Source organism: Caretta caretta, chromosome 2 (assembly GCF_965140235.1).
Source record: "Caretta caretta isolate rCarCar2 chromosome 2, rCarCar1.hap1, whole genome shotgun sequence".
Taxonomy (NCBI): Eukaryota; Metazoa; Chordata; order Testudines; family Cheloniidae; genus Caretta; species Caretta caretta.
The window spans coordinates 112,104,900-112,131,913 of record NC_134207.1 but is presented as its reverse complement, the minus strand read 5'-3'; the positions used below and the strand labels follow the sequence as shown (position 1 = coordinate 112,131,913).

Below are 27,014 nucleotides of genomic sequence, written 5' to 3'. Positions count from 1 at the left end.
TCTACACCCAGGTTTATATGACCTGGGTCACAGCCCTTCCTCTGTGTCTTAGTCCTCACCTGTCCGATGGGGAGGATCATTTCCTGCCCCAGGGTGCTTGGGGGGAGTTACGTTCCTGGCTGGGAGGGGTTCAGATACCATGTGGGTGGTGGGAGGCTCAGACATTCACAATTTCATGGGTGACATGGGCCATGGGATTGTCTGAGCAGTGACCACAGGGGAGGGGCTCCACGTCAGGCCACCTCTCCCAGACTGCAATGGTTACTGATGAGAAACTCTGGTTCTACAGATGTTCTCACTGTAATAAACCAAGCCTGTTGTCCTGGGCTGGGCCCTGACAGCCAGAGGCTTCCTAAACTGGCCTCTAGACATGGGGCAGGGACAGTAACCAGACAGGCCATAGCCCCGCGGGGTGGGGGTGGGGCTTGGTGGTGAGAGGGAGGTGGCATTCTAGCTCTGGCTCCCTGAGGTCGGACTCATCCTCTGATCCCTTGGCATGGGGGATGGACTGATGGGCGGGGTGGGAGACCTTTGCCCTTGCTCTGGGGAGAGGGAGTCATTGCCCTAGCTCTTAGGAGTGGTAAAAGTGTTGTGTGGGGGGGGTCCTTCCCTGCCCCTTGTGAGAGAGTGGAGGCTCCAATGAGCAGCAGAAAAGGCCTGCAGTTCCCTCTCCCAGGGAGCTGCAGTTCCCTCTCCCAGCTTGTGTGCAGAAAGTCTCCTCATTAGCAGCTCCAACCCACAGCAACCAGGGGCAGGCATGAGCCCAGAGCAGCTGGGAGGGAGCCCCTCCCCTCACCTGCAGCTGGATTGGTGGGTGTGGCTCTCTCTCAGGATACTTGGGGAGGGTCCGGCCGCAGCAGCCCCAGGTCAGACAGTGGTGCAGATAGGGCACTCAACCATTCCCCTGCTGTAGTGCGGAGCTTTCTGAGCTCCAGGGGGGGACATGGGCCCTGGTACTAACATGCAGGCCCTTCTGTGTCAGGCCAGGCAGGGAGAGCGTAGAGCCATGGCAGAGAGAGTAAGGCCAAGAAAAAGGAGGGTGGGGAGCACTGTTCCCTCTAAGCTGTGTGTGTGTGTGCGCGAGCACACAGATCTTAAACCCCGCGCACATGTCAAAACACCGCGCGCACTCCAGCTTCAGGGGTATTGGACCAACCCGGTATTGGAATTGGACCAACCCGGCCCCAGCCCGCTCTGCTCCACCCTGCTCCGCTGGCTCATGCTGGGGGGTGGTTCCCCCTTGCCCCCCAAGCCTGCGCCTGCCCCCCCCCTCACGGAGGCCTGGGGCCACACACACACCCCGCAGGGGGGCTGCATAGGGCACCAAAATGGCTAGGGATGGCCCTGGTCTCCAGGGGAGTTTCCCAACCCTAGCATGAGCGATGGCAGCTTGTCCTGTTGATGTGATGCCTCTAAATAAATAGCCTGGCTGGAGAGCTGGGTCTGAACTGCTTTTAGCTGCTCAGGGGACAAGCTGGCTCTACCCTGTGCATGGAGTTGAATTCATCTCTAAGAATGGCACCTGCAATGACTCATTCACCTCCTTGCTCCCCGGCCAGCAAATGGGGATGGGACGGGAGTGACTTTTCCTGGCCGAGAGGTGAAAGGCCCTGGGTCCTTCCCCAAAGCTAGATTAATCCTTCTGTGATTACCTCATCCCCTATCAGCTGCCCAGCTTCCCCCACAATGGAGAAGGCTAGAACCAGCCCAGCCTGGCTGACACGTAGCCGGGGGTCGTGGATGGCCAGCAGCACCGCCTGCAGCAAGGATCTTCTCTGGTCTTCTGAGAAGATCTCACCGAAGACCTAAAACCAACAGCACCTGAGCTCTTGGTAGATTGCCCAAATCCCTCTAGTGGCTCACATGGAAGGTAAGAGTCCTGCTGCAGCCAAGGCAGCTAATTCCCCTGGAGGACCTTTGGGGTCCCATGACCCAGGGATTCCCCTTTAGTAAGAGGTCGCAGGCACTGAGGCCTCTAATAGCTCAGGATTCACCTCAGGAGCCATGATATGCTGGGAATGTGTCAATGTGCACAAGCCTGGTGCAGTCTGGAATGTAGATCACAAAGACTACACAGGACCCGCTACTGCTTCCAGCAGCGATATCTCCTGGAGCTCACAAGCTAGAGGGATGGGGCTTTCCGAGCTCACTCAGGTCCCATTCCCCATGCCACCAACATTCCCACGAGCCTTACGTATGGTGCAGTAATGCAGGCCAGGGTAGGAGCTCAGTGTCCCTGACCAAACTCCCTGGGCAGGGGCAGGTTCTGCTTCCTGATTTGCAATGGTGCTGGGCAAATCCCACACCTTCCCGTGCTTCCACAAGGAGCAAGGAATCCAACAAGGGTCTGGTCTGGCAATAACTGGGTGTGAGCTTCCCAACTCACTGACCCAGTGGCTCCCCTCTCAGACATTCGGGTGTCAGCCAGGGAGAGTGAGTGGAGCCAGATCCCTCGAGATACAATCCTGCATTAACTCAATGCCCCAGGGGATTCCTTTTATGCCACATAGAAATGGATCCATGTATCACCCCAAACCAGGGCCGTTAGGAAGGCTCCGAACCAGGATCCTCAGCCTCTCCCAGCTGAACTCTGTCAGCTGGAAACACACAGCAGGCTCTTGTCCTGTATCCAGGCACAGCCTCTGCAGGGGGAGACAGTTCCACACCTGAGCTGCTGTAATGTATCAGCTGAGAGACCTTACCTCCCCCACTCTGGCCATATTTCTATAGCCAAGGTGCTTGGTGTCCTGGAGCCCATCCCAACACCACAGCTCTTTGGCATCTCTGATGTTCAGCCCTGGGAGAGAAAGACACATTTGTGAGGTTGGCATTCTGGTTTCAGTGCTTGATTCCTTTTGTTCCCATTGCTGGGTGCACACTGACTGGGGCCTTCGCAGTATCTATGCCCCAATGGAATAGTAGGGTCCCCATCAGGCGGTTTAGTATCTGGAGGGGGATTTGTTCCATTCATCACAGAAATCATGTGACCATTACAGTCTTTGGGCTCTGGGAGTGGGTCCCTGCTAATGAAGGTGTCTAATGCTGAGAACCCCCCACATCCACTGCAGTCAGGATCTGGCCCTAGGTACCCAGCTGGTGAAATCCTGCAAAGCTTTCTATCCTTCCTCCATGGTCCCTGTCAAGGTTCCTCCCCCACTCTGAACTCTAGGGTACAGATGTGGGGACCTGCATGAAAAACCTCCTAAGCTTATCTTTACCAGCTTAGGTCAAAACTTCCCCAAGGTACAAAATATTACACCCGTTATCCTTGGAATGGCCGCTACCACCACCAAACTAATACTGGTTACTGGGGAAGAGCTGTTTGGACGCGTCTTTCCCCCCAAAATACTTCCCCAAAACCTTGCACCCCACTTCCTGGACAAGGTTTGGTAAAAAGCCTCACCAATTTGCCTAGGTGACTACAGACCCAGACCCTTGGATCTTAAGAACAATGAACAATCCTCCCAACACTTGCACCCCCCCTCTCCTAGGAAATGTTGGATAAAAAGCCTCACCAATTTGCATAGGTGACCACAGACCCAAACCCTTGGATCTGAGAACAATGAAAAAGCATTCAGTTTTTTACAAGAAGACTTTTAATAAAAAATAGAAGTAAATAGAAATAAAGAAATCCCCCCTGTAAAATCAGGATGGTAGATATCTTACAGGGTAATTAGATTCCAAAACATAGAGAACCCCTCTAGGCAAAACCTTAAGTTACAAAAAAGATATACAGACAGAAATAGTTATTCTATTCAGCACAATTCTTTTCTCAGCCATTTAAAGAAATCATAATCTAACACATACCTAGCTAGATTACTTACTAAAAGTTCTAAGCCTCCATTCCTGTTCTGTCCCTGGCCAAGACGACTACAGACAGACACAGACCCTTTGTTCCTCTCCCTCCTCCCAGCTTTTGAAAGCATCTTGTCTCCTCATTGGTCATTTTGGTCAGGTGCCAGCGAGGTTACCTTTAGCTTCTTAACCCTTTACAGGTGAGAGGAGCTTTCCCCTGGCCAGGAGGGATTTCAAAGGGGTTTACCCTTCCCTTTATTTTTATGACACGCCCCCCAAATCTCAGCTAGGGTGAAACACTGGCTGGGATTTCTTCCTGGAGCTCTAGGAAAAACAGAGTTAATAAGACACATGCATCTCTAAATATACTACCAAGTACATAAAGACTAACAATATTTTCCACATCTCAAGGACGATTTTAACCAGTTGATTCTGGGAAACTTTCACGGGAGAGTGCATCAGCCACTTTGTTAGAAGCTCCTGAGATGTGTTGGACGTCGAAATCAAAATCTTGGAGAGCTAAACTCCACCGAAGAAGTTTTTTGTTAGTTTCCTTGACGGTGTGAAGCCACTTCAGTGCAACATGGTCGGTTTGCAGGTGGAAACGCCGTCCCCAAACATATGGGCGTAGCTTTTCCAGAGCGTAGACAATGGCGTAACATTCTTTTTCAGTGACTGACCAGTTGCTTTCCCTCTCAGACAGTTTTTTGCTGAGAAACACTACAGGGTGGAATTCTTGATCAGGTCCTTTCTGCATTAAAACTGCTCCCACACCACGCTCAGATGCATCTGTGGTTACTAGGAACGGTTTGTCAAAGTCTGGGGCCCTTAGTACAGGGTCAGACATGAGTGTCGCTTTAAGCTTGTTAAAGGCCTTCTGACACTTTCCGGTCCACTGAACAGCATTTGGCTGTTTCTTTTTGGTTAGGTCTGTCAGTGGGGCAGCGATTTGGCTGTAGTGCGGTACAAATAGTCTGTAATAACCGGCCAAGCCTAAGAAGGATTGAACCTGTTTCTTTGACTTTGGGACAGGCCACTTTTGGATAGCATCCACTTTGGCCTGTAGGGGGCTGATAGTTCCTTGACCCACCTGGTGTCCAAGGTAAGTCACTCTGTTTAGGCCTATTTGACACTTCTTAGCCTTAACAGTTAGTCCTGCCTCCCTTATGCGCTCAAGGACTTTTTGTAGATGTTCCAGGTGGTCTGCCCAGGAATCTGAAAATATGGCCACGTCGTCAAGGTAGGCGACTGCATATTCTCCTAATCCCGCTAGGAGACCATCTACAAGTCTTTGGAAAGTGGCGGGTGCATTTCGCAGCCCGAAAGGGAGTACATTAAATTCATACAGCCCGAGATGTGTGATGAAGGCTGACCTTTCCTTGGCAGATTCATCTAGCGGTACCTGCCAGTACCCCTTGGTTAAGTCCAAGGTAGAGATGAACTGGGCCCGTCCCAGTTTCTCTAATAGTTCATCTGTGCGTGGCATGGGATAGTTGTCTGGGCGAGTTACAGCATTTAGCTTACAGTAGTCCACGCAAAAACGTATTTCCCCATCTGGTTTGGGAACTAGAACCACTGGAAATGCCCATGCACTTTCAGAGGGGCGGATTACACCCATCTGTAACATATCCTGGATCTCCCGTTCTATAGCAGTTTTAGCTTGAGGAGACACCCGGTAAGGTTGGACCCTAATTGGGTGAGCATTACCTGTGTCAATGGAGTGATATGACCGTTCAGTCAGTCCTGGGGTGGCTGAGAACGTTGGCGCGTAGCTAGTGCACAGCTCCTGGATCTGCTGTCGCTGCATACGCCCAAGGGTCATGGAGAGGTTCACCTCTTCCACACCACCAGCACATTTCCCTTCGTAGTAAACACCTTCAGGCCACTCAGCGTCGTCTCCTCCCTGGGCTGTAAACTGACAAACCTTTAATTCTCTGGAATAAAAGGGCTTTAGAGAATTAATATGGTACACCTTAGGCTTCCGGTTGGAGGTGGGGAATGCTATGAGATAATTAACAGCTCCCAGGCACTCCTGGACCGTGAATGGCCCTTCCCACGATGCTTCCATTTTATGGGCCTGGAGCGCCCTTAAGACCATGACCTGGTCTCCTACTTTGAAGGAACGCTCTCTGGCATGTTTATCATACCAGGCTTTTTGCTCTTTTTGAGCATCCTGTAAGTTTTCTCTAGCAAGGGCTAAAGAGGTTCGGAGGGTGTTTTGTAGGTTGGTTACAAAGTCCAGAATGTTAGTTCCTGGAGAAGGTGTAAATCCCTCCCATTGCTGCTTCACCAACTGCAATGGCCCCTTAACCTCACGGCCATATACAAGTTCAAATGGGGAAAACCCTAAACTGGGATGTGGTACAGCTCTGTAGGCAAAGAGCAACTGCTGCAATACTAGGTCCCAATCATTGGAGTGCTCATTTACGAATTTACGTATCATGGCCCCCAAAGTTCCATTAAACTTCTCCACCATGCCATTTGTTTGATGGTGGTAAGGAGTGGCAACCAAGTGATTTACCCCATGAGCTTCCCAAAGGTTTTTCATAGTTCCTGCCAGGAAATTAGTCCCTGCATCTGTGAGGATGTCGGAGGGCCAACCTACCCTGGCAAAAATGTCTGCTAGTGCCTGACACACACTTTTAGCCCTGGTGTTGCTTAGAGCTACTGCTTCCGGCCATCGGGTGGCAAAATCCATGAAAGTCAGTATGTACTGCTTTCCTCTGGGTGTCTTTTTCGGAAAAGGACCCAGAATATCCACAGCTACTCGCTGAAATGGAACTTCAATGATGGGGAGTGGCTGGAGAGGGGCTTTGACCTGGTCTTGGGGTTTTCCCACTCTTTGGCACACCTCACAAGACTGGACATAGGTAGAAACATCCTTGCCCATTCCCTCCCAGTGGAATGACCCCCCCAAACGGTCTTTGGTCCTGTTCACCCCAGCATGGCCACTAGGGTGATCGTGGGCTAAGCTCAAGAGCTTGGCCCGGTATTTAGTTGGAACTACCAACTGTTTCTGAGGATGCCAGTCTTCCTGGTGTCCACCAGAAAGAGTTTCCTTGTATAAAAGTCCTCTTTCTACAACAAACCTGGATCGATTAGAAGAGCTGAGAGGCGGTGGGTTGCTCCGTGCCGCCGTCCAAGCTCTCTGGAGGCTTTCATCTGCTTCCTGTTCGGTCTGGAACTGTTCCCTTGATGCTGGAGACGACATCAGTTCCTCATGGGATTGTGGACCTAGGCTTGGTCCCTCTGGAAGCGATATAGGGGATGGAGCTGTTTCTGTTGACTGTGAACCGCTCTCCGCTGGTGCACTATGTTGGGATTCAGGCTCCGGCTGAGCCTCTTGGGTCGGGTTATCGGCTGCTGCCAGTTCAGGTTCGGTGGGGCCCTCTGGTGTTGAGGTTGCAAGTACTGGATTCAGTGCTGACACGGGGTCTGGTGTTGGTTGTTCGGCTGGTTCCGGTTCTGGGACTGGTTCCGTCTGGGTCTCTGGGACTGGATCCACTACTGCTGTTGCAGACATTGGCCTGGGGTCCAGGTCCATCACCTCTGACTGGGTCCTGATAGAAGTTTCCGGAACAGAGCTAGACCTCACGGCTTGTTTAGCCTGGCTGCGGGTGACCATTCCCACCCTCTTGGCCTGCTTCACATGATTGGCCAAGTCTTCCCCCAACAGCATGGGGATGGGATAATCATCATAGACTGCAAAAGTCCACATTCCTGACCAGCCCTTGTACTGGACAGGCAACTTGGCTGTAGGCAAATTGAAAGAGTTGGACTTGAAGGGTTGAATCGTCACTTGGATCTCTGGGTTGATTAAATTGGGGTCCACTAAGGAAGCATGGATAGCTGACACTTGTGCTCCGGTGTCCCTCCACGCGGTGACCTTCTTCCCGCCCACACTCACAGTTTCCCTCCGCTCCAAGGGTATCTGGGAGGTATCTGGGCCTGTGGACCTCTGGTGTGATTCCGGTGCAATGAACTGTAATCTGTTGGGGTTCTTGGGGCAGTTGGCCTTTACATGCCCCAGCTCGTTACACTTAAAACATCGTCCAGCTGACGGGTCACTGGGGCGAGGAGGGTTGCTGGAGAACGGGGTGGTGGGACGATAAGGGGTCTGGAGGGTTCTTTGGGAGGTAGGTGGGGCTTTGGGCGGCCCCCGGTAATAGGGTGTGGTCTGGGGTGGTCCCTTCTGGTCTCCGCTCCAACTGCGACCAGTTTTCTTCTTCTCTGCCACCTCCACCCATCTGGCTCCAATCTCTCCTGCCTCAATTACAGTTTTGGGTTTCCCATCTAGGATGTATCTTTCTATTTCCTCAGGAACACCCTCTAAGAATTGTTCCATTTGCATTAGGAAGGGCAAATTTACTGGAGATTCAACACTTGCTCCTGATATCCAGGCATCCCAATGTTTCACAATGTGGTAGGCATGTCGGGTAAATGACATGTCTGGTTTCCACCTTAGGGCTCTGAACCTCCGACGAGACTGCTCGGGTGTTATCCCCATTCTGACTCTCGCCTTGGATTTAAACAGTTCATACTTGTTCATGTGTTCTTTAGGCATTTCAGCTGCCACCTCAGCTAAGGGTCCACTGAGCTGCGGCCTCAGCTCTACCATGTATTGGTCAGTAGAGATGTTGTACCCAAGGCAGGCCCTTTCGAAGTTCTCTAAGAAGGCCTCAGTATCATCACCTGCCTTGTAGGTGGGGAACTTTCTGGGATGGGAAGTGGTACCTGGAGAAGGATTGCTAGGCTTTGTTGGTATATTCTGCTGGGCCTTTATCCTCTCCATCTCCTCAACATGCTTCCTCTCTTTTTCCTTCTCCTCCTCCACATGCTTCCTCTCTTTTTCCCTCTCCTCCTCCACATGCTTCCTTGCCTCCATTTCCCTCTTGTGGGCAGCCTCTTGGTGTTGTTCTGCCTCCCTTTCTTGTTCCTTCTTCAGCTGCATGAGTTCTATCTGTCTTTCATGTTCCCTTTGTCTTTCCTCAGCCTGAAATTTGGCTAATTCGAGCTGTAGTCGAGCCGCGGATTTTGCCATTCTAACCTCTCTGTTTTTACTAACTTTACACCCGAGGTTTAGAAATAAACAAACAAAACTTGGCTGTAAAATTTTGCTGTGCTGGAATAGAATACCTATTCTCTGATAGTGATTGTCAGCCTACAGAAAAAGACAATTCCCTTGTCTCTGCTCTGGGCCCAAATTAAAGCAAAAAACCTCCAACTACTTGGAAACCTGCTTACCCAGCCCAAAGGAAAAAAAAAATTCTTTTCAAACCTGTGCTCCTTGTAAAACAAAAAAAAAAAATCAAAATCCTAAAAAAAACCCTGCCACTTTTGTCTCCAGGCAAATGGGTAGAGCACCCCCCCCCCCCCATTTACTTTTAGGAAGAAAAGAGAAAAAAAAAAACCTCTGGGTTGGAAGACTGTGAATTTCCCTGCAGGAGTTAAGTACCCTGCCTCCAGGCAAAGAAAACCTGCAATTCACAAGATAATCCCCTTTTGTCTCTGCTTGGCCACAAAGCAGAGAGAAACCAAGCTGCTTTCAGTTTCAAAGCTGCTTTCTGGACTTTCTTTCCAAAGAAAAAAAAATTTCCTTTTTAAAATCTGTATTTCTAGTTCAAAAAATCTCAACTGGATCTCAAATGATTTCAGGTTAATCCCACCACTGTGCCACCATGTCAAGGTTCCTCCCCCACTCTGAACTCTAGGGTACAGATGTGGGGACCTGCATGAAAAACCTCCTAAGCTTATCTTTACCAGCTTAGGTCAAAACTTCCCCAAGGTACAAAATATTACACCCGTTATCCTTGGAATGGCCGCTACCACCACCAAACTAATACTGGTTACTGGGGAAGAGCTGTTTGGACGCGTCTTTCCCCCCAAAATACTTCCCCAAAACCTTGCACCCCACTTCCTGGACAAGGTTTGGTAAAAAGCCTCACCAATTTGCCTAGGTGACTACAGACCCAGACCCTTGGATCTTAAGAACAATGAACAATCCTCCCAACACTTGCACCCCCCCTCTCCTAGGAAATGTTGGATAAAAAGCCTCACCAATTTGCATAGGTGACCACAGACCCAAACCCTTGGATCTGAGAACAATGAAAAAGCATTCAGTTTTTTACAAGAAGACTTTTAATAAAAAATAGAAGTAAATAGAAATAAAGAAATCCCCCCTGTAAAATCAGGATGGTAGATATCTTACAGGGTAATTAGATTCCAAAACATAGAGAACCCCTCTAGGCAAAACCTTAAGTTACAAAAAAGATATACAGACAGAAATAGTTATTCTATTCAGCACAATTCTTTTCTCAGCCATTTAAAGAAATCATAATCTAACACATACCTAGCTAGATTACTTACTAAAAGTTCTAAGCCTCCATTCCTGTTCTGTCCCTGGCCAAGACGACTACAGACAGACACAGACCCTTTGTTCCTCTCCCTCCTCCCAGCTTTTGAAAGCATCTTGTCTCCTCATTGGTCATTTTGGTCAGGTGCCAGCGAGGTTACCTTTAGCTTCTTAACCCTTTACAGGTGAGAGGAGCTTTCCCCTGGCCAGGAGGGATTTCAAAGGGGTTTACCCTTCCCTTTATTTTTATGACAGTCCCCACTCCTGCCCCTGCCCTCAGTCTGGGCTCTTACTTTCCATGTGTCTCAATACCTCCATTCCTGCTCCCTCACCAGCTGGCAGCCCCATGGCAGCTCAGCTGTGCCCTGTGAGATAAAAGAGCCAATTTCCTTGGCACTTTCACACTCATCGCTTATGAATTCATCATTTAAACTGGGGTTGGCCTCAGAGGAGGGGGCTTCTTCTATAGAGTTCCATTGCCCAGTGGAGTGAGTCTCCAAGGAGCGCTACTTTTCCATACAGGTCCCATTGCCCAGCTGGGGTCAGTCTCAAAGGAGGGATCTTGTTTCTATAGGCATCCCTCTGCCCAGCTAGGATTGGTCTAAAAGGAGAACTCTTAGTTCTACAGGGGTCCCAATGGCCCACTGGAGTTAGTCTCCTAGGGGCTTGTTTCTACAGCGTCCCATTTCCCAGCTGGGTTTCTTACCCCTCTTCTGCAGCCGTAGCTGGTAGAGCCTGTAAATCCCCTCCCTGGATTGCAGATGATGTTACATGCTGGGTCAGTGATATAGAGACCCAGCTGTGCCACAAGATACCCCACCTTGGAGAAGTCAGATGAGCTCTGATGGAAGGAGGAGGAGAGGAGAATTCACAATATTTTACCTTCGGCTCTTCATCTCCCCTGGGCCAGGAGTCTCTCTCCTCCCACTCCTTCTATAGGAAGTGCTGGGGGACAGGAACTAGAGCTACAGCCCCCATTCTCTCTGCCCCCAAGGGAGCTTGGAGCAAAGGGACCAGGGGAGGGCTCTCTATGAGGACTCACTCGCCAGCAGCTCCAGAACAACAAGGGCCCTGAGGCCAGGCACAAATCTGCCAGCCTGTGGGCTATGGAGAACAGCCCCTTACGGACCTAGGGGAACCAGTTAGCCAGGAGAAAAGGAACTTGACTGAAGCATAGTTGATTCTCAGTTTTGACTCTGCCTCCCCACAGGGGCCCTCTCAATCTAGAACCTCTGCAGCTGCAAATCTCCCAGTTTGTCAGAGGCCAGCCCTGCCTATGCAGGGGGGTCAAAGGTCACTTACATCAAATCCTGGGAGGCAGGTGGTATATCAGAGTAGGGCAGCGCTGCTCCGTATGGACCTGGCTCTCTCTTGCGTCACTCTGGAGTGCATCCAGAAATTGATGTGCTGTGGGAGAAGGAGGCAGGTGAGGGTCAGTGGGCAGATGCACAGCCTCTACAAATGAGCTTCCCCTCCCCATGGGGCTGAGACATTGTGTTCATCACAGAGCTTTAAAAGGGGGTTCTTGCATCCAGGACGCTGTCCATGTCCTGCTGGTCACAAGCTGTCATTGTCTCTCCAGATTGGGACAACGTTCGGTCTTGGGGCTGGTTCCACCCTCTCTGAACCCCTGATCCATGAATAGCACATCACGATCAAGTCACATGCTCTAGCCCCTCCCCAGCTGCAATGGCATTCGTACGCTAGAGGGGGTGACTGTGAGGAGAATCCCTCCAGGAATTGCCGTGTCCATAGGGAATCAGCTGTTCTGTCCTAAGAATCCTTCTGTATCTCAGGGTCTCAGTAGAAAGGAGCCAGTGACTTTTCTGAGAGGCCCATGTCCTGGGTCTCACAGTGGTTTGAGGCTCTCAGTCCCCAACCAGGCCTGGTGCCCACTGTTGGTGCTTAACAGAACCATGCAAAGCTCTGGCTTACAGTCCCAGCTCCTTCCCTCTGTCCCTCCAAAGGTGGAAGGGCCCCGACATTGCACTGCACTGACAGTTCTGGCAAAGTCTGGCCCGCTGGGTCCCACCTGGGAGGACACAATGGACATGTGGCTCTTCCAGTCTCTCCTTTGCAGCCCTCCCATGGAGTTAAGATGAAATTCCACCCAGACCCTTCTCTTGTGCTCACCTCCAAGAGGTGCTGCAGTTTGTCCGTGGTAAGGGTTTCTGTGAGCAGGCTCCTCAGCATAATGTCCAGGCTGTCTGCATAGGCCTTGTGAAGAGCCTGCAAGAGGAGGGAGTGCCGGACAGTCATGGGATCTGGGGCTACAGCATTCAGGAGATGATTAGGAGGGTTCTCTGGGGAGCCCTGGCAAGACCCCAAAGATGCACCCTGGCCTCTTCCATTCCTATCACTCCAGAGACACTTAGCAAGACTTCATGGCAGGATGACACTGTTATAGTAGCCAGGCAAGGTACTAACAAACTTCAACAGGACTTTATTTTTTATAGTGGAAACCTCTTTTCCAAGCTGCTGCTGCACCTTCAATAGCTCTCCCTCGGCCTAAACACCACAGACACCTGGCTCTTCAGTCTTTGCCCTTAGCAGTTCTCTGAAGAGGGCTTGGTATGCAGCAGGGTATGGAACAGCCACACTGCTATGGATGGGAGCTAGGGGCCTGGGCAGAGTCCAGGCAGCAGAGCTGAGAATGAGGAGGGAAGGCCAGGATCAGCCACAGAGGGTAATGCAATCCCCTCTGGAGGGAAGGGCTCTCCTTGCCATTTTGTTAAGCCCAGGCCTGTTCCCAGCTCTTCTCACCCCTCCTCTATTCTCAGCAGCTCCACCAAACCAAGGGAGCAGGGACCACAGGTTCCTGGGATAGAGAAGTAAGATGATGACCTACCTGGAAGTGAGCGGTGTCCTTCCCTGTGCCCATGGTAAAAACGCTGTACAGGACAGCCCGCAGGAGGTGTGATTCCAGCTCAAGAGGCGGCTTCAGTTTGCTGGCAGGAGAGAGGAGCCTGTCTTAGACTTTAGAGCACGAGAGTGGTGCTGGAACTACCATGGGACGTGAAATGTCAGGGAAATAGGCACAGGCCAGCAAAAACAGAAACAGGGGTGCCAAGAAGCGCAGTGAGCTAGCTGAAGTCATACAGCCAGTCAGTGGCAGGGCTAGAACAGGGCCCGTTCCCCTGATCTCACCACTGGACCTGGCTGCCCCCTCTTATATAACCCCCTACCCCAGTGATCCTCTCCCTAAGGCCCCTATAAAGTTACTGGAGTGAAATCAACCACCCAGTCAGGAAAGAGTGAACATTCCCACCCCTTCGGCCACAATTGGGGGTGACCTAGGAGGGGGAGGATCTCTGACTCCCGGCTCTGGGCCTGAACAGCACCAGGGTCAGGGCAGCTGGGCAGGAGGGTTCTGGTACCTGAGGTTGCAAACTGCAGCCACAGAGCTGGAGAGGATGGAGCTTGGCTCAGACTCCAGGGGGAGGTCTTCAATCAACTCCTGGGAGACCCAAAGGGGACAAAGCAGCGGGTGAGATTCAGGCCCCACAGGCACTTCCCAGGGAGGAGGCCAAACTGTGCAGCAGACACAGCCAGCATAACCCCTCCCCCCCCCCCACCTTGACTCCCCTTTCCTCCCTCCCATCAAACTAACCCCTCCGTCCCTCTCTCCAGCTCAACCCCCACATTCCTCCCTCTCCTCAGGCACCCCTCCAGCCCTACCATCCCCCCCGCTGCCAGTTCCGGATCAGTGCCAGAATTTCCCCCTTCCCTGCTCCCCAGTCCTCAGCCCCAGGAATCCCTGCCCTCTGCTGCCCCCTCCAGCCCCACTATCTCCCCCCACTGGCCCATGTCCAGTTCCCTCCCGGCACGGGCCCGGGCACCAGGTCTCACTCACCGCAGTGCTCTCCACAAGGGCCGCTCTGGAGCAGTGCAGCTCCAGGGTGTCCTGCCCCTGCTTTTGTGCGGAGAAGCACAGAGTGGGGATAGCGTGCAGGAAGCGGAGCTGCTTGGCCCTGTCCCGCACCCACTAGGAGTGGGGCTGGAGGAGAGAGAGCCGGTTAGCTAGGGGCCTCCCCGCCCCACCCAAACCAGCTCCAGGGCTCAAGTCCTCCATGGGGGAGAACAGGAAAAGCCCCCCCTTCCCAAAACTGTAGAGTTAAAAATCCTAAGGCCATCTTGGATCCTCTAAAGGACAACTAGACATCCATTTTGTAAGCCCTTCTGGTCCCCTGCTCTCTCTGAATTTGGCACCTTTTTATGTTTAGGTGGGAAAAGATGGTTACTGTCATTGGCTAATCTGCCTAGCAATCCTATGTCTATATAAGGGCGGTGCTCAGATTAGATGGAGGCTGCCCACCTGAGTGGCAGAGTCTTGTTGCTGTCTGTTTGGGGCAGAGCAAGTGGCTGAGGGTTAATAGGGTAGGCCATTCACTCCACAAGGGTCATCTTAAGTAGGGAATATACTTACCTGCACGCACCTGATCCATCTCCTATAGTGATCACTTGTCCCACGCATGACAACGCAGGAAGGGGAGGGATTTAATTACCTGAATACTTCCATCTTACCTGAGAAGACATTCATCTGGTTCTGCCTGGAGGTCCTGTCTCCATCTGAGGAATCCAGCCGTCCTGTCACGCTGCATCTGTAGCAAAATGAGGCCCGAAACATAAACCCTTGGTATCAGAGGCCTGGTATGAGGCCTGAGGCCTGAACCAAAGGAATGGTCAAGACTTTTCTAACATAAAGCAAAGTTAAGCTGTGATCCAGAAGCAGGCCCTGCTCACAAAAGTTGGCAAGAGGAAGGCTGCTAATTGGTATCTAAATTAGATACCCATATCTAAAGGGTATCAAGCACTAATAGGATAAACATGGATAAGGATGGCACCAGAACAGTCCGGTACAAACACAATCCACAGAAATAATGAGGAACAGGCTGACCCATCCCAAAAGACAGGGTCAAAAGAATAATATGATGGATAGACTTGTTTCTTCGAACCAACATGTACCCCGAGAGAGGCAGCACCCCAATACGCAGAGGGGTTATACCTCGATACGTCAGGAGTGATGTGTAACTGGTTTGTATCTGTGTATAAGAATGTATCCCTGGGGCGGTGTCTTGGTCCAGCCTAGGGGGCAGTGGAATGTCCCGCCACTGACTGAGCTGTGTCCATTGTCAGGGGGCACATATTCGTAGTATGTCCTGTAGAGTCTGCGGGAAACTGTTACTGTGCTTCGTTTGACAATAAACCTGGCCGGGTGCCTTTGTACCTTATCGGAGTCTGTGGTCATCGGGGGTTCTCTCATGGTCTGCTGTGCCAGCAATCTGCAGAGCCGGGGCAGCACATAGAGAGAACACAAGTACGCAGCAGACTGTTATCAACATTGAACAAGAGCAGAGCACCATACCGGTGACGTCTGACGACAGCAGCCATCCTGAAAAGGAGAAGACACCATCAGATCAAGCTGCCAGAGATGGTAGTGTCATTCTCATTTTAATCCTCGTATATAGATCCATATTGATGCAGCCTGCCTTGTTTTATTATCCGTCTCACCTTGTTACCTGGGGAATCCTTGCCACCCCATTAATAAATCTGGTTGTACCTTTATCCTGTCTGACTCATATCTGGGAACACAAACCCCCAGTGATAGATACGGGAAGGGAGGCGAACCTGAGACTGAGACTCCTGGCCATTCTTAATTCTAGCTCCTGTGTTGGTCAACAAAACCACAGTGTCCTCCCGCACAGGCAGGGATTGTAACTGGCAGTGTCTGTGGTGGGAGGAGACCCTGGCCTTTGTGGGACAAACACACCCTCTTGGAGGTCCCAGATAACATGGGAGAGGTGCCCCCATAAGGGGGTTATGGGTTTTCTGGGGTGGGGATGGTGCAAGGGGCAGGACAGACTCGGCGCCAGCTCCGCAGGGGGATTTTTGTACCTCTTCTCTGCCCTGCAGATGTTTCTGGATGACCCTGATGGCAGCTTCTTCTGGGGGCATGTCCTCATCCTCATCCCCCTCCAGCTGGACACAGGGGTTCCCTGCACCAGGGAAAGAAGGAGAGAGGATGACTCCTGGTGCTGCTGAGGGTGCAGTGAAGAGAGAAGGCTTAAATGTTCTGTCCTCCTCTGTAAGGAGCCCCATGGCAGAGAGGGCCCTCCCACCCCCCACAGAGACGCCCTTAGCCCCATCTGCCTCAGGACCCCATAGCAGTCAGGCCATGCCCCATCATCATCAGGGGCCCGGGAAACTGAAGCTCCCCCAACTCCGCCCTGAATGCCCTGCACAGGGCGTGGCTGTGCCACTCCCACTGGCGTCAGTGAGTCTCACGTGGCTCAGGGCTGATGTCTTGGTGAACCAATGGGCCCAGGGTGTTACTAGTCCATCCCCCCCATCCTCCTCCCTTCCCCTGGCTTCCCCTCACCTGCCATGGGGGAGCCTTCAGCCTCAGCCCTCTCACACTCCTATGAGGTGCTGCTGGCCCCTTGGGAGTAGGCGGAGCTGCTGGTGCTAGAGCCGGAGTCGCCCATCTCCTGCTCTGGGGAGGCTGGGGGCTCTCCAGTGGCAAGGCAGAGGAATGGCTTCTGCTGGGCCCTGGGGCTGGGCTCCTGGCTCCTCTGCTTCCTGGAGAGGAAGCCCCAGAGCCGCTTTGCCCGGCTCCCGCCCTGTACTGGGTCCCTCCCACACAGCTGCACCCTGGGCCACCTCCATGTTGGCCCAGAAGGTGCCTCAGGGCCTGCTCTCGGAGCTGGTGTCTTCCTCCTCCAGAACACCAGGCACTTCCACCTCTTGGACAGGCCAGAACCTGCCTCCCCGCCAGTGGGGACAGAGGGGCCACTCTCCTCCTGGGGCAGCCTGCAGCAGCTTCCCACTGGCCCTGGAGCCACCTTCACAGCCTTCTTCCCCAGCATCTGCCTGAGCCTCTCCATCCGGGAACTGAGTGGGGAGCAGCCTTGAGTCTGGGTTCAAGGCAGCCTCTCACTAACAGGCCTTCCTGCTCCCCTCCATCTCTCCTCCGCTGGGACAACTCCTCCTCACCACACACCCCACCATGGGGTACAGGGACTGCAATCTACACACGGGCAGGAGCTCACAGAACAGTCTGCTCCCAAAGTTCCCCCTCACCACTGAGGCACTGTTGCATCGGGGGAGCCTCATCCTTTCAGAGCAGTGGGGTTTTCAATTAGTTTGGACAAGCAGCTCCGCCCTGCTAACCTCTGCCCCAGGCCACACTCCCTGCCAGGCTAGAGAAAGAACAGAACCCGGGAAGGAATCTGAGCCTGCCCTGGGGACTGTTCCCCAGCTAAAGTTCACCAAGTCCCAGTCATATGAGGCATAATCCTTCCCCCACCAAGTTCCCACTGATTTCATTGATTGGGGTTGTGGGTGTTCAGCAGCTGGCAGGGTCTGGCTCCCCCAGAGACTCTCAGCCTGGGGAACAGTTTCATACAAGGGAAGGGCTGGGAGCCCTATTGCTGGGCTATTTCCACCATGATGATTCTGGAGAACACCCTGCAGGAAACATGCTGCCCAGGTCCAGAACTGCAGGGGGCTGTGTTAGGAAATCTCGTTTCATTAGGAGGAGATTTCCCCCCAACTCCCATTTCTGCCCCTCCCCAAGCAGAACAGGGAAGCCTCTGAGGACAAACTATGTGTGCCACTCACTTGCTCTGGATGGCGTAGACCTCGGTGGCAGATGCTCAGGGCAAGGTCTCTCCCTTGCCCTCTTCCTCGCTCCTTGGAGCTGGAAAAGGTGCTGCACTGGGCAGCACAATTCCCTGCCAGCAGGGCAGGGTGTAGAAACCGAGAGACCGACAGTGGCTGTGAAAACAAGATGATGTTTTATTGCCAAGGGATGGATAAACTCATGTCAACAGCCGGGGGTCCAAAACACTGACCTACTGCAGGCGTAGGATGCCTCCCATCTCAAGGTCTCCTAGCACTTTACACACATTCCTGAAGCCTGACAAGCCCTATAGGGGAGGGACCCCAACCCCACTGACCGAAAACTGGCCTGGGCAGGGGAAGTCACTGCCTCAGGGTCGCACTGGGAGTCAGTGACAGAACCAGGGATGGAATCCAGGAGTCCTGTGTCCAGGCTCCTGAACTAACCACTAGAGGAAGACTCCCTTCCAGAGCTGACAATTGCAAGCAGGACCCTATTCCCAGTCTCCCTGGCTTTGAGAAGGAGTGTGGCCTGCTGCAGTACATGAGGATGGGTATTGGGAGTCAGGACTCCTGGCTTTCATTGGTAGTTTTCCTATTATGAGACCTTGGCCAAGCCATTCCCCCTCTCTATGTTTCAGTCCCCATCAGTAAAATGGGTACAAAATACTTACCCAATATTGTAAAGCGCTGTGAGATTTAACCAGAAAAAGCTGGTCTGTAAGTGCTATGCAGCATTGGACCATTAAAGGTCAGATCCAAATTCCTAGAATTTAGATCTGGGCTTTCAGTTCAGCCCAGTACAGAGTGAGGAACCCAGCCTTAGACCTTAGGTTGAGGAGGATCAGCCCTTCCTGGATTGGGAGATGAGCTAGGAGGCTTTTCAATTCCTAGGCAGATGGATTAAAAATAGATTATTTTTAAAATATGAACTGGATTTTTTAAATTAAATTAACCACAGGTTTGTTTGTTAAACTAAACCTGCTTAAAATTAAATTTGAAATTGACAACCTATGTTAAACCCTAATCTTATTATAATCTCCTAAAATAATGTAAAGAGAATAGGGAAAAAAAAACAATATTAAGTAGTACATGTTTACTGCCAAGTTTTAAGGACAGTCAAACCACTGAAGCACCTAGAACCAGAATTACTTGAAGTGCTAAAACAGCTTCAGACAGCAGTAGCCTCCTTTGAAAGTGCAGAAAGAATATTTTCTTCATTTCAGTTTATTCAACTAGTTCAGTTCAATGACAAATTCAGTGAATTTCAGAAATCCATGGGGAGTTGACCAAGCAGGCAAACTTGTTTTCTTCCTTCAATCTATGAATAAAAATGAGGTGTGAGGGGATGAGATCTACCAGTTCATACCTCTTGAAGGACATGGTGACCAGAATGTATCAATTCAGTTCACTAACTACAGACAATATTTCCTTTGTTTAAGAACTCAGTTTTGATAAATGTTTTTTCTTATGCTTTTCTTTCTGGCTCTGCCACGGCGTTGCTGTGTAACCACCTCTTGCTTCTTACCTCTATTTTCACCTCCTCTGTTCAGGATAGAGACACTTCTCTAACTCCTAGAAGTAGTGTGATTTAAGTAGGTCAGGAGTATTAGACACATTTGAGCTCAAAAGGACAATGGGTGATTGCTGTTTGGGGCAAGAATCCCTAGTGATTTCCTGCTTCTCCCCCATCCAAAGCCAATGTCACATCTTTGGGTTTGGAATCAACGGTTGGAAATTCTCAGTGTCCCTCAGTCTCCTACTGCCCTCAATTGTTACTTGGCTTTAGAGGCTTGGCTGCTAACAGCACTAGAATGTGTTACTTAGTTCTTGGTTGTTCCTAGTGAATGAGGGTCTCAGTCTGGCCTCCAAAATTCAGAATCCCAGAACTAGACATCAGGGTGCATTGATTTAAACCATTTATTTTAATCATGTTTTACAGTTATACTTTTTAGTTATTTTCCTAATGATAGGTTGATTCTCATTAGTTGATAACTATTAAAAATGTTGATTTGCAACTAAATATCGTCTTTACACTAAATTTGGTGCTTTTTCTTTTGCTAACTATGATGGTAAACTATATCTAAGCACATTTATTTAAGCAGTTATATGGAGTAATTTACATTTCTTCAGTCTAATTTTTACATTTTTATTATGTTGGAAAATGGCAAATGATGCATTTATTTCCTAGATTATGATGATTTTTTTTACTTCTGATTTGTCCAAGCTCTGTTTGGATGGAAATTCAAATACTCTCAAAAATGCACAGAAAGAGCATTTTCAATATGTTTATTAATTAAATGAAACTACCTTAAATTTGCTGAATAGAGAATAACAAAAAAGTTTTCTGAAACGTGTTTTTCATTTAAACCTAACTGATGTAAGGAGGTATTTGCAGTTAGTGAATTGAACTGATTGTTTCTGGGTATTGTATCTCTCAGATTTTGGAACTAGTAGATCTGATTCCCCCAACATGTAGTATTTATTCATAGATTGGAAGAGGAAAAGTAGCTTTCCCGCTTTCTCAATTCCTAATCAGTATCTGAAATTTGAATGAACTTGTCCTTGAACTCAATTAGCTGAATACAATGAAATGAAGAAAATATTCTTTCTGTGCCTGCAGAAGAGGCTACTGCTGTCAAAAGCTGGTTTTACCGTTTCAACAAACTCTGGTTCCCGGTGCTTAGCCAATGACTTCCACAAATTCAGTGGTTTGACCTCCATTAAAACTGCACAGCAAACATGGACTAAACTATAGCAAGTTTAAACACTAACACAGGTTGTCATAATTTCAAATTTAATCCCTGATAGTCTGGTTTTCAAAAAAAACCTCTGTTTTTAATTTAAATAAAAATAATTGAAATTTTTTTAAAATCCTTTTTGTGGCTTTTTTTTTTTAAATCATTTGTATTCACCCTGATTTTAGAAGAACTACTACTTTCAAGAGAATCATAAACTGCTCATATTCAATTATAGGAGAGAAGGCAGCAAAATTCATCATATCAATAATTTGTTGAAAATTATTTACTCGATCTTAAAAGAGGCTAACTAGAGGGTTGGACACTTGTTTGTTTATGTAGGCCCAGTTTCCATCCCTGAACCAGTAGCAATTAGACCTGATAATACCAAAAACCCCTACATTTTATTGTCAAATCATCTAAGCCATTCCTCTTCTGTTCTTCGCGTTTTATATGTTTCAGATCAACAAAAACTTCCCCTTGACAGTCACTGCCCATGTGGCTCTGCAGGCAGAGAAGCCTGAGCAGTAGCATTGTGACATCAGAGGTAACTCAGCAACCCACCCATCACTCATTCACTCCAATAACCTTGATCTTAAATCCTAACCCTGCTGCCTGCGTTGGTCATCTCTCCCATTGAAACCTGCAGGTTCATTTGCTGACTCATTTTAACCAATGGGGTTGAATTATGCAAATAAACTGGAGAAAGTTAGCACTGACTGGCTGAGTTAACTCTGGTGTCACAAAGCGCCTCTGCCTACAGCACCAATTTAATGGGCACGGTGTGGAAATCAGGCTTTTCTGGTGTTGCTGTTTTCCAATTGTCACCAAAATCAACAAGGCTCTTCCCACTGATGCCTAGAAATTTTGGAATCAATTTAACGGAGTCTTCAAAAATTATCATGTTACAGACAGACAAAGAAATGCCATTGAACTGAGCGTTAGGCCTCACTGCACTCAGCCAGCAGTGACCTGGGTCTCCTCCCTGTTAACTCAGTAAGAACCCCAAGCTCAACCAATCAGCATGGAGACTCTCAAGGGCTGGAAGCTGAGCAATTGAACAGATGGGCAAAAGACAGCCTTAGTCACCACAGGAGGTCATTTTGGGGGAGATCACTATCAGCACAAAATTCTAGCCCCATCTCTTTTTGAGGGCCTCTTACAATGACAACTAGAAAACAGCCCCACCCTGCTCAGGAAGAAGAGCAGCAGAGAGAAATGGAACAAGAAAAGAGAAAAGAAAAGTAAAGGCAAGCAAAAAGGGACAAATTCCAAACACCCCAGTGAATTATAGATTCCAAGGCCAGAAAGATCTGCTCTGATCATCTAGTCTGCCCTTCTGTATTACATGGGCCATAGAACTTCACTCAAAATAATTCCTGCTTGAATTAGAGCAGATTTTTTAGAAAAACATCTCATCTTGATTTTAAAAATGCCAATTATAGAGGATCCATCACAACCCTGGGTAAATTGTTCCAAACCCTGTCAGTTAAAAATGTTCACCTTATTTCCAGTCTGAATTTGTCTAGCTTCAACTTGCAGCCATTAGATCTTCTTATTCCTGTGTTTGCTAAAGTGAAGAGCCCATAACACATATTTGTTCCCTTATGCTCATCCCTTAACCTTCTCTTTGTTAAGATCAATAGATTGAGCTCCTTGAGTCTATCAATATAAGGCATGTTTTCTAATCCTTTAATCATTTTTGTGGCTCTTCTCTGAACTCTCTCAAATTTATTGGCCTCCATCTAAAATTGTAGATACCAGAACTGGACACAATATTCCAGTAGTGGTTGCATCAGTACCAAATACAAAGATATATAACCTGTCTAATTCTACCTGTGATTCCGCTATGTATGGGTCCAAGGATCGCATTTGCCCTTTTGGCCACAGTGTCCCACTGGGAGCTCATGCTCAGCTGATTAGCAAACATGACCCCAAGTCTTTTTCAGGGTTACTGTCTCCCAGGATAGAGTCCCCCATCTTGTACATATAGCCTATATTTTTTGTTCCGAGAGGTATAACTTTACATTTGGACATACTAAAATGCATGTTGTTTGCTTGTGCTCAGCTTACCAAGCAGTCCAGATGGCTCTGTGTCAGTGACATGTCCTGTTTGTTATTTACCACTCCCCCAATCTTTCTGTCATCTGCAGATTTTACAGTGATGATTGTATATTTGCTTCCAAGTCACTGATCAAAATGTTACATAGCACAGGGCCAAGACCCGATCCCTGCACGACCCTGCTAGAAAGACACCTGCTCGATAATGATACCTCATTTACAATTACATTTTGAGACCTATTAGTTAACCAGTTATTAAGGGGTGGATTCCTAGGTGAGACATTTTTCTGCCAACTTACCTTGTGTTTTCTGAGCCTAGTACTCGGCTGGCAACATTTGGATCAGACTGAACATGTTCCAACCCTCACTGATAATCTTACCTTCTACACAGGGGATGTCTGCTTTCTACAAAATCAAGACAGCAAGGAGAAAACTCCCAGAGAAGCTCCTCCTTAGCACTCAGGTGCATGAACACAAATCATCTCTTAGTCCTCCAGGAGAGACCGTGAGAAGGAGGCTTGCTGCAGCAAGGCTATAGGGGTCTCTGAGGTTCCCCCTGTCCTGCCCCCCTGTACTGCATGTCTGATGTCAAGGGAGCTCTGTGAGGTCACAGCCTGCTCACCACCTTTGCCCAATAGGCTGAGTTCCTTTCAAAGGCCCTTGTGAAGTCACTGCCACACCCACCCCTCCCTTGCAGGGCTGATATCTGCCCCTGGCCAGCCCCTTTGGATGGCTCAGCTGCTCCCCCAAACCTCCCCACTTGCTCACTATTAATTCTGGGGAGCAAGCAGGCTAAACAGTAAAACAGCAGATGTTCCTCATCTCACAATGAGTTTTTCATAGATTCATAGATTTTTAGGCCATTAGATCTCCTAATCCGGCCTCTATCTCACAGGCCATGAAGTTTCACACTCTTACTCCCATATTAAACCCAACAGCTTGTGTTTCACTAAAACACACCTTCCTGAAAGACATCCAGTTGTGAGGTGAGGACATGAGGAAGCAGAGAATCCACCACTTCCCTTGGTAACTTGTTCCGGTGATTAATCACTCTCACTGCTAAAAATTGGTTCCTTGCTTCTAATTTGAATTTCTCTGGCTTCAGCTGACAACCGTTGGTTCTTGTTATGTCTTTCTCGGCTAGACTGAAGAGCACTTTGGTACTTGTTATTTTCTCTCCATAAAGGTACTTCTACACTGTAATCAAATCACCTCTCAATCTTTTTCTATAGCTACATAAGATTGAGCTCCTTAAATATCTCACTTTAAGCCACATTCTTGGGCTCTCAAATGATTCTTATGGTTCTTTTATGCACGCTCTCCAATTTTTCAACATCTCTTTTAAAACGTGGACACCAGAACCGTACAGAGTATTCCAGTAGCCATCTTACCAGTGCTATATACAGAAGAGAAATTACGTCCCTTCTCCTCCTCACTACACCCCTCTTTATACATCCAAGGATTGCACTAGCCCTTTGTGACACAGCATCACACTGGGAGCTCATGTGAAGTTCCATGTCCCCTATAGCCCCAGATCGTTTCCAGAGTCACTGCTTTCCAGGATAGAGTCCTCTATTCGGTAGGTCTGGCCTATATTCTTTGTGCCTAGAATATGACAGTTCATTTGCTTTAAATGTGTTTTGTTTGAATGGGCTGTACTGTCCCCATCATTATTTACCACAATATCAATCTTTGTGCCCACTGCAGATGTCACCAGCTGTGATTTGATATTGACTTCCAGATCGTTGGTGAAAATGCTGAAGACAGTTAGTGGCTGGGAGTTTGTTCAGCCCTCAGGCACAGCACACCTACTCCCTTCTGCAGAAGAGGAAAAAGGCATCCAGCCTGACTCTCATTTGGGGTAAAAAAACATGCTTAATAGCAGTGTCAGTCATGAGGTTATGAATTACATGTGGGAGTCACCTGCTAACAAACTCACTGCACAGCTAGTGTCGACAGGCTCAGTTTTCTGTGTTGGTTCCCAGACCTGGCCCCAGTCCCTTATATTCCTTACCTCTCTGTTCTAAGTTCAGGCACAATCCTACTAGAAGCTTTTCCTTTTTCTCCATTTCCCTTAGCTCCACCTCCCTAGAGAGGAAGGATTGTCTGTCACCCCAGCTGACTCTAACACATGCAGATATTACAGAGATAAGGTGGACGAGGTAATATTTTTTATTGGAACGACTTCTGTTGGTGAGAGAGAGAAGCTTTCAAGATGCATGAAGCTCTTCTTCAGGTCTGGGAAAGGTACTCCCAGCATCACAGCAAAATGCAAGGTGGAACAGATTGCTTATCATATATATGTGCTAACTACTTTATGCTAAACAATCTTCCATCATCCAATGAAGTGAGCTGTAGCTCACGAAAGCTTATGCTCAAATAAATTGGTTAGTTTCTAAGGTGCCACAAGTACTCCTTTTCTTTTTGCGAATACAGACTAACACGGCTGTTACTCCGAAATCTTCCACCTTGCATTTCACTGTGACCTGAGGAGTACCTTTCCCGGACCTGAAGAAGAGCTCTGTGCAGCTTGAAAGCTTCTCTCTCTCATCAACAGAAGTCGTTCCAATAAACGATATTACCTCACCCACCTTGTGTCTCTAATATCCTGGGGCAGACAGAGCTACATCTATACTGCATACACGTGGATGTTGTCACAGACTGAGTCCCTCTAGTGGACAGTCACCAGACTACGTTAAATGGACCTAACCTCTGAATCCAACATACATCCAAGACATGTGGGGTCTGTGCAGAGTCCAGCCACTGCTTCAAGCTGCGGGGCTCCCAGACACAGACTTCTTATCTGGCTCCCTTCCTGGGAGTGTAGAACTTCACAATCCAACTGTCCTAGGCCTCAAAGAAAAGGTATCACAGACTGCTTTTTAAAGTATCATACTCACTTCACTGTAGGTCACAAAAGCTTATGCTCAAATAAATTTGTTAGTCTCTAAGGTGCCACAAGTACTCCTTTTCTTTTTGCGGATACAGACTAACACGGCTGCTCCTTTGAAACCTCTCCTATGCTAGGTACCCCAAGAATCCCAGGACACTGACCAAAATCCAATGGTTCTCAGGAATAGTGAGGGTTTGGAGAGGGGATTGAGGTCAAGTGTTTATTGTTTTGCACAGATGTGTGACTCTCTTGTGCTGTCCAAAAGTAAAGTGTGTGTGTGTTTAAGAAGTTCCTTTGCAAAGTCTGTGGTTCCTCACTTTACTGGTTCTGTGATTCCAGAGGGGCTAAACCAGAAAGGGAAGAGAGCACACGTGAAGGGGGAATCTGGGGAAATGTGCAAAGCGGCTACAGAGGCTTGGGAGGTCTCAGCACTGGCTTTGGGGCCAGTCTCCTAGCCCAGTCAGTCCCAGTTGTTCCCCTCCCATCTCCTCAGCTGATTTGTCTCTCTCCCACATCCTGGCCTCCTGTACTAAGGCTCTCCCAGGCTCTTCAACCAATTTCAATGCGCCTATATCTCCAGTCCTGGCTCCTTCTTTCAATCTCTCCAGCTAGTCTCAGTTCTCCTTCTGAACCACAGCTCTTCATCAGATCTGTCCCCCATTCCCCTTCACCTCCTTCCACCTAGGGTGACCAGACAGCAAGTATGAAAAATCGGGACAGGGGAGGGGGGTAATAGGTGCCTATATAAGAAAAAGCCCCAAATATCAGGACTGTCCCTATAAAATAGGGACATCTGATCACCCTACTTCCACCCACCCCACAGGTTCTCAGTCCCAGTCTCCTCTTTGGCTGCAAGTCTCCTTGCCCAGCCGGGCCCAGTCTCTGCCCTCACCTCAACTCCAAATGCCATTTTCTTTCACCTCCTCCCAGCTTCCAGGATCCCTTAGCCTCTTTCTTTCAATCTACTCACCCCTGCCCCCTAGTCTCTACATTTAAATCAGGTACTTCCTCATCTGGGCCCAGCAGGATGGAGGGGTGGGTCACTGAGAGCACAGGAGAGACAGACTCTCTGCTCTCAGTTCAGATACCTGGTGTAACAGTGGCAGGCCAGATGTCACCTCTTGCCAAGGCTGCAGACATTAGCTAAGAATTGACAAACTCGTAGCTGGAGACCAGACCAGGTCACCTGTATGTTAGTTATGTTCAAAATAGGTATTAGTATTTTAAGAATACTAATGCTCATAAATTGCTACTGCTAATGCTCAGAAATGCTCATAAATTGCTGCATGGATTAATCTCACTTATAATGTCGGTATTCCATGCTATAAGAAAATAGGTAAGTTTTGCTTTATAACTTTAAAAATGTTTGCTCTGAACTTGTGAATCCAGGCAGGAGAATTGTCCTTCCCTCTCCCCATCCCCGTCCATCTGGATGGACTATCAAAATCAGATGGGCCATCAAGAAACATCAAGAAGCTTGTCCTGTAGGCGTGGAAGCTGAATGAAGGAAATAAAACAAAGTCATAGGACAATGTTCCATCTTTTTTGGCTGTTT

The 27,014-nt window shown here is 49.0% G+C and overlaps 1 protein-coding gene and 1 long non-coding RNA gene across 2 annotated transcripts; both read right to left on the bottom strand.

Moving 5' to 3' along the window:
* Window positions 1-1,591: 1,591 nt before the first annotated feature.
* Window positions 1,592-10,982, bottom strand: LOC142070808 (uncharacterized). Its single transcript, XR_012666735.1, has 3 exons — window positions 10,854-10,982; window positions 2,703-2,797; window positions 1,592-1,805 (listed from the first exon to the last, which is right to left on the bottom strand). It is a non-coding gene; the product is annotated as an uncharacterized LOC142070808 (long non-coding RNA).
* A 473-nt stretch (window positions 10,983-11,455) lies between these two features.
* Window positions 11,456-15,610, bottom strand: LOC142070807 (maestro heat-like repeat-containing protein family member 2B). The gene is made up of 6 exons (XM_075124771.1): window positions 15,375-15,610; window positions 14,672-14,748; window positions 13,525-13,604; window positions 12,996-13,095; window positions 12,281-12,376; window positions 11,456-11,554 (listed from the first exon to the last, which is right to left on the bottom strand). The coding sequence occupies exons 2-6, from the start codon at window positions 14,681-14,683 to the stop codon at window positions 11,477-11,479; spliced, it is 366 nt and encodes a 121-aa protein (XP_074980872.1). The 5' UTR covers window positions 14,684-14,748; window positions 15,375-15,610; the 3' UTR covers window positions 11,456-11,476.
* Between the last annotated feature and the right edge of the window lie 11,404 nt (window positions 15,611-27,014).

Excerpts from the sequence above, each read along its gene's own strand:
- LOC142070807 (XM_075124771.1), bottom strand. Across the intron at positions 13,096-13,524 it reads GCTGCAGTTTGCAACCTCAG|CAAACTGAAGCCGCCTCTTG; the intron begins GTACCAGAACCC and ends CTCTCCTGCCAG. Across the intron at positions 12,377-12,995 it reads AGGACACCGCTCACTTCCAG|GCTCTTCACAAGGCCTATGC; the intron begins GTAGGTCATCAT and ends CTCCTCTTGCAG.